Source organism: Melanotaenia boesemani, chromosome 10, assembly GCF_017639745.1.
Source record: "Melanotaenia boesemani isolate fMelBoe1 chromosome 10, fMelBoe1.pri, whole genome shotgun sequence".
Lineage (NCBI taxonomy): Eukaryota > Metazoa > Chordata > Actinopteri > Atheriniformes > Melanotaeniidae > Melanotaenia > Melanotaenia boesemani.
This window is the reverse complement of record NC_055691.1, coordinates 19,164,109-19,178,566: the sequence shown is the minus strand read 5'-3', so window position 1 is coordinate 19,178,566 and position 14,458 is coordinate 19,164,109. Positions and strand designations below refer to the sequence as shown.

Genomic DNA, 14,458 nt, shown 5'->3' with positions numbered 1-14,458 from the left:
TGTTTGTATTCCACTGTGTGTCTCTTTGTTAAGACAAAAAGAGTGTGTGGGATTATTCCGGTAGCGGGAGGAGGGGAAGATGACGGACGTCACAGGGGAGTGGTGCAGATCCCCACTTCTTCCCTGCTCCAGATCTTGAAACTGAAATCCCACAACTGAGTGACACCAGCAATTTCACAAAGACGGGGAAAAGTATGAGCCCTCACTGATCACCATTTATTCCCTCCTTTTTTTGTAGTGTTTTTATAGCTTTGGGCCAACATCAAAGCAAAAAAGGGCTGCAGTTAAGCTCATTATACAAATGAGCTTTGAAAGCTACTGCAACACACTACCCAGCATACATGTGAAAGATGATCCCAGAGTTTCAAAGGTAAACAAATCTAATAAGGTAGAGAGAGCCTTACAGAATGCAGTTGATGTCTCACATTACATCCAGAATGTACAGAAGTTGTGATTTCTTTGCATTTTTAGAAGCCATTCCAGGAATGACATTGTGAAATTGAAGTAAAGTATTCATGGTTCTAAGAGGATGGATAAAGGTTACTTTCATGATTTGGACTTTCAGTCAAACTCTATTATGTTAAGTTGGTAGAAACTTATGTTCTTTGCCAGGGGTCAGCCTTTCTTGGTTTTTGCTGTTGCCAGCTGCTGCCTTTGACCTGACCCACTGCTTAGCTCTGCATGCAGCAGGCAGCTAGCAGCTGCAGCCATTTGAAGAGGTTCAGGTATCATCACAGAATCCCTGCTGGAGGTTTAGGTGGCCCAAGACCACTGGAGATAATGCTGGATCTGATCTGGTCTCATCAGGGATTCCCTGTAGAAATGCTGGAAAACTGGGAAAACATCTTCCAATGGATGGATATTTACTTTTAGGATTTTTTGCTCATAACTAATACTTGAAATCACTTCTATTACAATCAGGACAGCATTGTTGCTTCAGAACAGAAAAGTATTTTGTACTGATGCTTATATTTGCTACATGAAGCATGTCCCACTGGCCTTCACATAACACTGCAATAAATAGTTTTTAAAAGTGCGTCAATCACTAGTAGATAGATTACACATCATTACATAAAATCTCAATACTTCCATAATGTGCTGTAACTTGCCAAAGTCCTTTCCACACTTCCTCATACCATTAATAAGTTAGGCACTTATGCAATTTAATGTTCTCTACATGCAACCTGTGACATACCAGACATTAACTGTGTATCATTAGTCCACTGTATAAACAGACATGACTTCTCTGTGTGTGCAGAAAATGGGCTAGGGACAACCGATCATGGATATGACAATGGGACACAAGGCTATGAAAAAGGAAATGGGCATCAGTGGTAATCTTATCAATATGACATCTCATTTTCAAGACATCTGTGACAAATGGGAACATTCATTAAAATCCAAATAATGTCATTTGTGCGTCTTCCTGCAAGTTGAACTGAATTAAAGCAGGGCTGCCTAATCGACTGATTCAAATGGAGGAAAATGAGCTTAACTGAATGATAAAGATCTTGGACATATTACAACAAATTAGCCAAATAGTTATATGGATATTGCACGATTACTTCCCACAATGAATCTTATAAAGTTAATAGGTCTTTGAGTTAAATATGCAACTCCTATGGAGCGGATTCGAAGAGGCATGGCTAGGTGTGTACTATAGATCTTAAATTATCTTTTATTCTCAATTTTTTACATCCTTTGCAGAAGAATTCTAAACTATTCTTAAGACAACTCTGCAAACTCACTGTGAGCTTTATTTTAAGTTAAATTGAGTCCTCCCAGGGAAAACGAAGAGGGAATAAATATCATAAATAGGTTATGTGGCTTAATAAAAAGGCTTCCCAGGGGTGCAGTTGACAGATCAGGCTGAGGATGGAGACTTAAGGCAAAAAGGGTTTTGATAGGGAAGTAAAACATCCAGAACACATCTGCTACCTCTTCCAGTGAAGCATCATGCTATGGTAAAAGAAGCAGGCAACGGCAAAAAGGTCTGCTATGAAGGTGGTGTAAATATTACAGAGATAATATTTTTACCTGTCATTATTGTTGGGTATTACTGACCATTTTTGTTTCATTTTAATTAAATTTAATCTTCAATGCAAGATGACCAGCATAAAACAAAACTAAATCAACGTTAACATGTTTATTTAACTTTAGTTTCTGTGAAAACACATCCCCTCCATCATGTTAAGTGTATTAAAAAAAAAAGTGTACTTCACATGATGAAAACACATTTATTGAAAATACAAACATTTATCACACTGGAAATCAACAATGGCACATTTATCTTCTACAGGGCATGAGAAAAGGACAGCATTTTCTTAGATATTGTAAATACAAACGCACTGGCAACAGGTTTAATAGTGGTGCTATTGCTGTGAAAGTATCTGCTATGAATGAATGAGAAAAGATGGACCATGAGAAATGACAAAACCATTTTATCTTATTTTGACCGATTAATAAGGTTTTATTAATCAAGTGCTAACAGATTTTTTTAAGTACAAAATAATAAATAAATATGAAACACTACACCACATTCACCTATAAGATCATAGCGGGATAATGAAATTCTGAACTGCGATGACGAGTCGACAAGAAGACCAACGTTCAGGAGCGAAGCTTCAAGCTGGAACAAGCACCAACTTAATGTCACAGAGAATCCCAATCCTTCAAAAAAAGGCTCAACTTGGTCCAATTATCTAGTCAAAACAACAGCAAAAGACAGAGGACTCAGAATTCATCCTCAGCTTGCACAAGAGAAACATTTACCACTGCAGCTCCCGGACAGTTAGATAAACAAACCTTAAGAATAACCATTTACTAGACTGATTGGACTGTCTTTAAAAAACACAAGTAAGCAAATGTTTAAATGAAGCAAATATGGCTACCAGGTCTCACCTGTCCAAACGGTTGACCACGTCTCTCACAGTGTTGATGAGATTCTCGTGCTCTTGAGGGTTAGTAACAATGATGCTGTGGAGCTTCTTCATGTAGGAGTCGATGGTTTCAAGGGTGGGCGTCTCTCCACTGCCTGTAAGACAACAAACGTGATGTCAGCATGTCAGGACGTCTCGAGTATATGCGTTTCTTTTCCAGGTTAAAATCTATAAGTTTTGAAGAAAACACTAAAAAATATTTTACATCTTTATAGCTGCTATAAATACGTCATTCAGAAATAGTTCTGGGTAATCTGGGAAACTGGAAAAATGTATATAAAGTGATGTGCAAACTGATAGGATGTACCATTCACTTCTTTTGTATCAACATCTGCACTCTCAGGCAACAAAAGCAGTTGTTAAGTGTAGCACCAAAGCCCTGGGTTTGTCTCGTCAGTCCAGGGAGTTGCCTTTAACAGACTTTGTTCTGAATTTTATTTAGCAAAGTTGTGAATAATTCTCTAAATTGTTGTTTCAATTTAAGACAACAGAACTTACTATGGAGCGTTAGAAACAGGGGGGAGCATGTCTGTAGATATATACAATACAATACACTATAGTTGCTGATAAAAGAGTTTTTCGGCTGAAGTAATGACCCTTCGGTCAATAAGTGAGGTAAAAACTGCCTTCCATTCATTAAACTGTATTGGGTCCTCATTAAAGAGAAATGGCTCTGGAGCAGGGAGCCTGTTTAAGGTCATACTGTTTTGGACTAGCTAAGTGAGGGGTGAAATGGCCGTAAGAGGATTTGTAATGTGGACACATGTTCACTTAACAAACACAGCAGGTAGCTGAGATCTGACCACAAGTTGTGACTCATTTAGGATACAGAGACAGATTTAAATGCCAGATATGAAGATAGGTTGTTAGAGTCGTCTACTTACAATCAGATCAACCAGGACTTATACAAGTTCTGAACAGTGGCGGTATGAGGCTCAAATAAGGTAAAGAAACACCATTAGCTGATTGTATATGTGGTGTATTTTTTTTCTTCTACTGTCTACATATTATAATAACATGTTTTCCCAGCAATAATGGCCAATAGACCTGAAGGTCTGGATTCCCTTCAAGCCTTCAAGGATATTTTTTTTTTCTCTCAATAACTGTCACAGTTGAAATAATGTAAAAACACTATGTTTGTTAAAACTAAGGGCAGTAAACACATTCCTCTGAAACACCTGTTTGCTCTGTCACATTTGGTAAACCTCAAATTTACCAAGAACTTCCTGCCAGATGTGAAATTGGCTGATTTGTTTAAATTTTTCTAATAATAACATTTGGGCCGTTCAACATATTCGCCTACGAGTCAAACACCTGATACATAAACAGGTTAACCTACAAAAAAAAAAAAAAAGAAAAAAAAAAAAGCCTGTCCTTTGTGAAGTTGGAGGCAAACATGCTTAGACTCAGGGGAAGCTTTGATGTTACCAGTTATACATTTATCAGCACATTCCCCTGAACACAAACTACAGAGAGCTTCCCTAAGGCCAGACCTGAGGGAAATCTGCCATCATCATTGATTACGAAGCTCCGATGAATTCATTTTAAAGCTACTGTTTGCAGAGTCTGTGCCTCTGCTGTGTGAGAAAGAAATTCAAACAGGTTTTAAAGAAAATGACACAAGAAAGTTGTGGATGCAGGCTTGAGTATGTGAGTACATATGAAGAAGGTTAAAATTCAGAGGGATTCTTAGAATGACTCATACAGCTAGAACCTAAAATGTTTATATAACTGATTTAGGATGGTACTCCTATTTATATAATCTAAATAAAATGAAAACAAATGTGAAAAATATGGTGCTGTCAAAATTTATTCATTATTATCACTATAATGCAGTTAAAAACAGCATCGCTAAGAGCCTCTGTGAAGCTGCTTCACTTGCTCCCTAATCTATGAAAACAGATAAATGTCACTAGGAACCGAAATCATGGTAGCAAATCATTTTATTTACCAAATTAAAACACAGTCCTTAAACATACTGATGCTGAAAACATGACAACACATCATGTGGAAGAAACTGTTTTACTCTTAAACACAGACAGCATAACACAACCAGCCATGTTGCCAGGGAAGTGATATGTGTTATGATGATGTTAAGTACTGCAATCGTTGCGGAAACGTCAGCTCTTGAAGTGTAATCGAGTGTCTTGAATGAAGGCTGGGACACAGTTTTGATGCTACCTTACTTCAAGTGTTTGGATCAACAGCAGTAATGGACAGTGTTAACACTGCACCAAAACACAGGAAGCAACATTTAAATCTCATTTACTGTGGAACCTGGATCCATCTTCACTCATTAAAATGTAGCCATGGTTAGCATACATTTATTGTGTCTCTTCAGTTCAAGCAACATCTATTTCTACAGATGTTTATTAACTGTTGTGAGGACACCAGCTGACATGTTAAGTGGTGTGTTTGTGTTGCTCATCTGTAACAGGGAATCCCACTGCACTGGCTGTTCTCACCTGGCAGAGGCACGGAGGAGAAACTGGAGGTGAGCGCCTGCCGCAGGGTTTCCAGGTGCTGGCGGAGGAGCCCGTTACGTCCCCTCTCTTGCATCACATCGCCCTCCAGCCGTTCTACCGCCCCGCGCATGCTCTCCACGTGCTTCTGCAGGGCTGCGTTTCGCTCCTCGTACTCCATGTTGGTCTTACGCAACTGCCGCATCTCGGCCTCTCGCGCTGATGGGGAAAACGCAAACACACAGAAATGGACATTGTGGTACATGTGCCCCAGCATTTTACTCCATTATCAATTTTTTATTTGCCCTGAGAGTTTAGGACATCACTGAAACTATTCTGAGATGGTGGAGTGCAAATACAACAAGCAGTGTGTTTAGAAACAGACAAATGGAGTCTAATAAAAAGAAGAAGAAAAAAAAGCAAAAGCTTGTTAAGTGTTTCTAGCTGTGATGAAGTTATTTACCTTTGCTGTGGTTGAGAAACTCTTCTGTGAAGATTGGTATGTCAAACACAGTTCTGTCCTTTCCCTCGGCATCTTTCTGTTAAGAGCCAGAGACAGTAAGAAGGAAGGAGGTGAGCTGAACAGTGAAAATATTTGGCCACACAGACTGACAGCGAGATGTGGTCATTTATCTAGCTCAGCTGTGGGTGGACTCATAATTGATTTCATATCTGGCCACAAGGGGAATACAGTCATACAGTTTTAGAAAATATGGAGGTAGAAATAATTTCATTACCGCTGCTTCTGAGATATCAAAGGCTCTGAAATGCTTTGCAATAAAAAATGGGGTTTTGAAATAGCAGCACATGATACAATGCAGGTTTCATAGCCTCCTCTGTAGCGAGGCATCATCCTTCTTCATTTCTTAACAAAATGACATTAATGCTGAATCCCACGCCCTTGGAAATTATAGAGGAAACAATGGCATTCCCAGAGTGCTGACTCTAGTTAAGTCACCTTGGCTTCAACCCTTCGGAGTACAGAATAAACTACAAAGGAAGCACTCTTAATTACATTGAGACCTTAATAAAAAATTAATTACACACATGGTATAAGCCAAGCGTTTGGATCACAAACGTGGCTCCAAAGCAGATTAACCCAGCCTCAGTGATCCAACAATAAGCACTTAATATGTAGATCAAGAGGAGGGTAAATACAAAGCATCCAGGTTTCTGGGTGAGAAAGGCAGAAAAAAAGTACACATGTTCACATCTGGCCTTAAAATCAGCCCCACACGTATCATTTTGTTTACTGTTGCAGCAGAAACAAACACAAAAGGTGGGAAGGAGGTTTTATGTGAATGATATTAGCTTGTGATTAACATGCCAACATTTGATGCCTGAAAATGCAATTACCAACCTCTAAGATGGTGGCTGATTTACTGACTTTCTGTTATATACAACAAGCTCACGTTTACATCAATCAAGCGCTGTCAGTTCAGGACTTCTGCATTAATGGTGTTCAAATGTTGTTTCAACCTGCTTTGCTGTCAGCGAGATCATCACGAAAGAGAATCTATAATTGATCGTGCTTTTAAAAACCAATAAAAACCCAAAATCTGAACATAAACGGCTCTATGGGAGGCTATGTGTTCAGTTCATGTTATCACTGTAATCTGGATGAGTTAAAAAAAACAAACACAGCTGCTTTGAACAAAATGGCAGACACAGTTGTGTTCACACTGTTACAGTCAGACCACCTCTGACTGTGGCCTGAGCAATCAAATCCAAATGCATTCACATTCAGTGATGTCCACTTGTTATCTGATTACATGGCACACGTTAGCATCAGGTGACGGACACACCCTTTATTGAGTCTCCCAACCTGAAGAGTGTCAGCACTGCAGATAAAGCAGTCCTGAGTGTGGCTCTGCTACCTCACCAGGAAATCTTTGTCTTGTGGACAGGCTCTAACTCAAATCAACCATTCTCCATAGTTAGCTGTAGTTGGGGAATGTCTCCAACTTACAGCAGATCTCCCAAAGACCACAACAAAGACCATCATCCCCAATACGGAGCTGGAGTCCATAAACACAGATGGAGACTAACTAAAGAGGCAGCTCTCAGCATATTCAATGACTAGTCTGCAGGAAATGAAACACGAGAAATGAGTGTGACCCGAGAGGAAAGACTTACTGACCTCATGAAGAGCCTCGCTGGCAACTTGGTGCCCGACATCTGGAGAGGAAGGAAAGAATAAATTTAGAGGACCCCAGATGAATCATATCAGCCTTTACCTCATCATGAACTAACAGAATGAATAAAAATCCCCTTACTGCTATTTATATCAATCAGCTGAGATGAGGCAAAGCGTTTTCCCAGGATGTTTAACAGAACAGTCAGAAATTTTAGAGGTAAAATTAAAGGATTATCATTTAATGTCTTACTGCTTAAAGAACAAAAAGAAACTTTCTAAAGCATAAAAGATCTCTCTTCTATTTCTAAATGCTTCCTTGCATTGTATAAAATTTTATTACAGATGCAAGTTCATCCGAGTCATCTTGTCTGGGAAGGGCTTGTCTGTCAAACAATGACTATTTATTCAAACAACTTCAGACAGGAAGTTTCTCAATTGCCAAATACGTCTCTAACAGGAAGCCTAAAAAGAGAAAGCGAGCTGTGTGCCAGTCCTGTCATCCTGCTGTGCTTTTCTAACCAGTTCTCACCTCCCCTGTGTCTTTTGCCCTTCTGCTTCTCCTGAACCTTCCTGGTGAAATGCTTGTACGCCTCTGTCTTCTGGTACTTCTCCAGCTCCCTCATGTAGCGCTCCTTATCTCGCTCCGCCTCGTCCAAATACCTCTGCAGATAGGAGAAAGAAAGGTGAAAGGAGCTGGGAAGACTCAGCAGCAGAAAGGCAGGAAAATTTGATTTAGCAAAACAAGATGAAAGAGGATTTTGGGTGAGATGGCGCTATGAGTGGGAGTAATTATTTTTAATCAGAATTACCTCCTTCCAACAGAGAAAAATCTATAATTCCCAGCATTAATAATCTACATTCCCTCAAATCTTCTAACAGAAAATAAATCCTGTATCAACAATTTGCAGAAAAGCCTATGAAAACTTTCTTCTTTCAGATATATTGTCCAAGCATAGAGAAAAACAAGAGGAAGGTTAACTGGGCTCTGTTCCCACTGTTGGTTCGGCAAACAAAACACGCTCTGACTTCTCAAAATTTTCTGGGAAGACATGTTGGAAGAATCCCTCTCCTCCTCCTCCATAACACTAAATAACAGTAATTCTCTAGGAAGCAAGGGGTGTGTTGCAATCAGACAAATCTGAGGAATTCTGACAAATAAAAAGGGAAGGCATCAAAGCTGCTATTCCATTAAATAATTTCCTAACATGGCCAGCATGAAATACTGTGAAGGCACTCCAAAATGACTAAGATGCTTCTGGTTCATGCCCGAGAAGTTTCCATCATCAGACATGTTTGCTTTGGAGTGGTTTAAGCTTACTGCCTCAACAGGAAGCATCACTCATCCATTTTTTGCTAGCCTTGCACCACAGGGGTGTAACTATGACTAAATTAACTTAATTATTATAAGACATTATAGAAAACGATATGAGACAGTAACCCAACAGTCATGTGTAAAGCCGAGTGTTTGTCAGCCGACACCGTGGACAACAGGCTTTTGCTCCTGTGCTGCTTTTCTGCTGTTTTCAAACATTGTTTAATCTCATTGGGAACAGTTTCAAGTGTTGGGATGTTGTGGATGTTTATTTTTGTCCGGTCCTTTAGGGCTACTGTGATAACTAAAAGCCGAAAAGAAGGACTATCTTGTTTGGAAAATCCTTTAAGGCTTTTTTTTTTTCCTATTCTGTTCCGAATCATTCGAGGGCAAATCCAGTTATGTACTTACAGATTTATGAGCATTTTAAAGGTGATCTTAAACTGAGGCACATACAAAGTGGATATGAAAGAAACACTTTGAGACTTGCCTCTTCACAGTTGCATGCTCAGCGTGTAATCCTGCCTGGAGCTTCTTCACTGACCTGCTTCTCCTCGGGGGGCAGCTTGCTCCATTCGTTGCCCAGCATCCTTGTAATCTCTGGAAAGGGCACGTCTGGACGCTCTGCCCGTAGCTGCTCCCGCCTGTCGTTCATGAAGCGAACGTAGCCCGTTAGGGGAGCTTTGGGTGCGTTGCTGTCCTTCATTGGCTTCTTTCTCTTCCTCCCTTTGGTCCAGCTGCCACGTCGAGGTTTCTGCAAACATAACAGAAACAGATATGACTGGAAAGTGAAGATAGCAGTTCTCCCATGATATACAACTGGCAAGACCTCATGGAGTTGGAATTGGAAAAACTAAATATGTCATTTGATATCCGTGTTAACCTCTCACCTCATCTCCATTTCTCTGGCTGTTATTGTCAGGGTTGGCTGCAGGAGAGCCTGTCTGCTCATCCATCACTTCTGTGAATTAAGGGCAGATCTAGTGGGAAAAGAAAAAAAAAAAAGATTTTTTTGTAATATCTAAAAATCTAACAGGTATTAAAACGTGACACAGCCAGATAAAGTAAGGGCTATGCTACCTAAAGCAGTGGGCTAGGATACATGTTACTATAAAAGGTGGGTTAGGCATTTAGAGACCTAGCTATCACATATGATTGTTATCAGCAATGCCAGCAATCACACTGTTCCTCCTGCAGCAGGATCTCCTTTTCATTCAAACGCCTCCCAGTTTTGGCTCAGGATTTCTTCCTGGTGGCTGGCCACTTTTCCTCTTATAGAAATGTCTGGCTGCTATCAATCATTATTAAGAAAGTGACAGGAAAGGAAAACACACCCACACGCGCGCATAGCCTTAACTTTTCAGCTGCTAGGGTTGCCAGAAAGGGGTTTTAATGTTGGCTCAAACTTATAGATCTAACAACAGCTGCAGACCAAGACATTCTGTAAATTTTGTCTCTTCCAGATCTAAAGAGGTATTGTTGTTAAGACACATGTTTTAAAAACTGTATTTTTTTCTTTCAAAACCGCTCTAAAAACAGTGGGTGATTTGAGTTAAAAATGCCGAACTAATAGAGGGAACACCAACTAAAGTACTAGCAGACCAAGTTTTACTCATAAATAGGACCAAAACCATCTGCTTTGACCTTTAACGTCTGTATCCTGGATGCAGTTTGAGCCTCCTGCTACTATTCACTGAGGACTTTGCAAGTCTGTCACAAAATGTTCAGAATATGTGGGTTAAAAATACCCTAAAAGCACATAGTTATAACATCTTCTCTAACATTTTTTGCATCAGCTTCTCAGAAATAAACACTGACAGTAAAATCACTGAATTTCTTCCATCAAAACAAAATTGGTCTCATCTGCTGGTCTGTACAACTTATTCCAGCAAACCTTAGAAAATGTTTACCTTTACATCTTGCATGTAGGGCTGTTAATGCTTTGCTATAAAAATAAATAAAAATAATAAATATATGTAAATCTACCCAAAGACACACATGCTTTGCTTTTCAGATATCACATGATGGCTATGCAACAGCGCCCTCTTCTGGATCTGAGCTGATAATAATAACTCCACTTCTAACATGGTGAGGGTATAGAAGTCTGTATATTAGTTCGTCTTTGTAAAGGAAGCATAAAGCCATCACTATGTAGATTTACAGCTATGCTATTTCTATATTTTAATTTGATTTGACAGTTTATTTGAACATAAGGCAACAAAAAAAGAAAAAAAAAGTCCAATACAACAAAATGTGCCTTGTTCAAAGGGAGTGTGGGAAGAAGCCAAAGCTCAAGAATATAAATAAATATGTTGCTACATAAGAACTGAAGGATTTCAGATAGTTAAATGGACTGTACTTAATCAGTGCATTTCTAGTCACATGTTGACCACTCAAAGGTGCTTTTACACTAAATAAAATTAAAAATACTTTATTAATCCCTAAAGGAAATTGAAATTTGTAACCTCACACATTCATTCTGTGATAGACACATGAGAAGGCAATGCTGGGTTCAGTGTCTTGCCCAAGACAGGACACTCAACAAAGGCTGTGGAAGCCAGGAATTAATCCACCAAACGTCCAGCTGGTAGACGACTGCTCCTCCACCTGAGCTACAGCCACTCATACTATTAGTTATTATAGTAGTATGAAGCATGGCATGTAAAACCGGGATTCAAAATATCAGTTATCAGTTTTGTCAAAAGTACAGGAAAAATAACAAAGACAACATTTCTACATCATTAATATAACAAAAACTACCCCATCTGATTGGATTACATGATTATTTACTATTTATTTTTGTATTCATGTACATATCAGAGAATCAAGATAAAAAATTTATATACATATAAAAACTTAGAATTCATTTTCTTATCACATGGATTAAACATGGAATATGATGAGGGGCCTGTGCTATGTTGCAGGTAGCAATGAAGAAATCACGAAGTTGTACTAGAATGGTGGTTATTCCCTAAGTAAGTCACCCCAAATTAAATGACCACTGATATGTGTACCTTTACGTAAGACAGGTGTAGTTGGCCTCAGATGACTAATGACAATTCATTTCTATCACGCTGAAAAGAAACAGCTGCTGCTGCCAGAGCAAGAAGGACAGATGACACAAAATAAGGGGAATAACAACAGTCTGCCTTCTTTTGTCTTTCTAAGAAAAAGTCAGCAGCCATCATCGTAAATAATAAGTTTATCGTATCATAGCTATGCCATTAAAGCATAAGACAATCTGAGGATTTATGATTCTCTGTGTTTAAGAGAATCTTTGCATCAAATACAGAACAACAACAACAACAAAAAAAAAAAACAACTTTCAAACCAGTGAGTGGTATAGTTGCAATTTTTAAAGCTGGTTTACGATAATCCAGGATCTAAAATATTCCGATAAAATAATTCAGGCTGCAATTTTTCTTAGTTTTGAAACTCTTTTATAGAGATATGTTTACTGTGCATGAACATGAACCTACAGATATCCTCTGGTGCAATTTTGCAAATTTTATACGTTACAAACTCATATAATATGAGAAAAAGGCAAATAACAATTAACAGTTCAGATAGATACCAGTGTAAAGCATTCATGAACTCTGTAGAAGTCTTTAGACAGGAATAAAACGGCAGTCTATTGTATGTTAGTGTTGAGCTGAGTGAAAGGAACATGTGTTATACCAGTTTTCCAAACCTTGAAAGTGTTGGTTTATGGGTTTTGAAGAGCTGATTAGTTTGATTGAGGAAGCAATTTTATATTTTACAAATATTCTGAGATTTTTGTTTTAAAATATGCAAATGAGTAATTATCTTACTGAACCCCTTTCTATACATGTTCCATAAATAAAACAGGTAAAAGATGCACCTAAATTTGCACTTTGGAAATAACGTGAAAAACGAGATAAACACAGGAGAAAAGCACAAACCTTTGAAATATCAAATGTGATCAAAACAATGGTTTGCTTCTCACATCTGGCCTTAAGGTGGCTAATAAAAACAGAGCTAAGTTTGCGTGATAACATATGACCAAAATATGACAAAATAACAAAACAAAATATAGTATGATTGAAGACACATTAAACTTACTCAGGTTAGGTATTCATGGAGTACATCTTACTGAATTTTAAGTTAAATTTATTCTACACGTATGACACGTCTGATAAGCTGGCAACCCACACAGGTGCTGGCTAACTTTAGCTATTTGGCATCTGTTAGCTATTGCCAACTATAATAGCTTCTCCAGGTAAATTGAGGCTGTCGGCTCGTTGACTGTAAAATATTTTAGAATACTGACGACTTAAAAAAATACAATTGCACTTATCGTTAACAGCAGCTTTACACAAGTACAATTATATTTAACTGAAAAGCCAATAGCTAGTTGTGCCCCTCTATCTAGCATTAGCTCTGTTAGCAATTTGTTAGCTAGCAGACGGTCACATATGTTTTGATTTGCACTAACTCTTGAAAATGCCATTCAACACATTAAAAAGTAAAGTTTTAAATATACATTTAGGAGATTTCACCCGGTGGAAACTAACCTGAGTTTATGTAATCCGTAGCGGTACCTGCCCAAATTATTTTCCTAATCAAAACAATACAGCAGCTACTCAATAGAAATACAACATATAGAAAAGGCTCATAATCAATTTCTCGATCAAGCTGCCATTACTGCTAATATCTTTAAAAAATGACACACTGCATGTTTGCATTGTTAGATATGGGGCAAAAAAAGAAATAGAACACATTTCTTTTTTAATTTGAGTTACTAATAATTGTTTAATAAAATATGAGATCTAGCATTTTAACTAAGTGAGGCAGTTTGGAAGTTTGTGAAAAGTGTGGCTCGGTCCATTTGTGTTACGGACCAAAACTGTCATTATCATAAAAGCCACCTCAATGGTAGTGGAGAAAGCTGTTCTATACCTTGTAATTCTGTGGCTCCTCGGCAGCCTCTGTCTTCTTCGTATGTATTCGCCAACACGGCAGCGACTTTTAACTCTCTGCTACCTTCTAGCGGACATTCTGTGTATTACATATGTTTTCAACTGACGTAGTTTTCATTAAGGTTTTCTGAGGAGTATTAATTCATATTGATCTGACGAAAATGCCGCCTATCAGTGTTTATAAGGGGTATTTAAAAACCTAAGGAACTCTCTCTTTTGATTTAGACTCAACTTGCTGAAACATTTAAAAGTAACTGTCAATTCCTCATTTCATTGTTGTCCCCTTATTCTGTAACTAAGAATGTGTGTTAGTTCTGTCATATATATCAGAACTTTTGCCAAGAGACTTCAGATATAACAAACATATGTATACAGTCATGTTGTCACATTGCATAAGCAATATGAAAATATATACAAGCACTGCTCCACTTCTTGTTGAATCCAGAGCTTTTAGTACAGCCTGGTCTCTGTTGGGTAATATGACACTATCCAAACAGGGTTTTGCAAACTGAAAAACAACCTTCTCTGAGTTGCTGGTTAAGAAGTGAAAGAAAGTGAGAACATATACTCTAATTTCAAATGAACAGTTCACAAATCAACGCTCAGGCGTGAATAACCTAAGTATAGCTCTGGTATAATTGAATCTTTGATTGCAATCTCATTCCAAT

General features: G+C 38.3%; 1 protein-coding gene across 2 annotated transcripts; it reads right to left on the bottom strand.

The window, feature by feature from the left end:
- Positions 1-2,223: 2,223 nt before the first annotated feature.
- hmg20a (high mobility group 20A) lies at positions 2,224-13,482 on the bottom strand. 2 transcript variants are annotated; one of them, XM_041998022.1, is made up of 9 exons: positions 13,386-13,481; positions 9,741-9,830; positions 9,395-9,604; positions 8,068-8,200; positions 7,542-7,579; positions 5,865-5,940; positions 5,405-5,620; positions 2,902-3,034; positions 2,224-2,702 (listed from the first exon to the last, which is right to left on the bottom strand). In XM_041998022.1, exons 2-9 carry the CDS (start codon positions 9,804-9,806, stop codon positions 2,699-2,701), a joined length of 876 nt encoding a protein of 291 aa, XP_041853956.1. In that variant the 5' UTR covers positions 9,807-9,830; positions 13,386-13,481; the 3' UTR covers positions 2,224-2,698. The 2 variants fall into 2 exon arrangements, with proteins under 2 accessions (XP_041853956.1, XP_041853957.1); XM_041998023.1 differs by lacking the exon at positions 2,224-2,702 and having other exon boundaries at positions 2,898-3,034; positions 13,386-13,482.
- Positions 13,483-14,458: the final 976 nt, after the last annotated feature.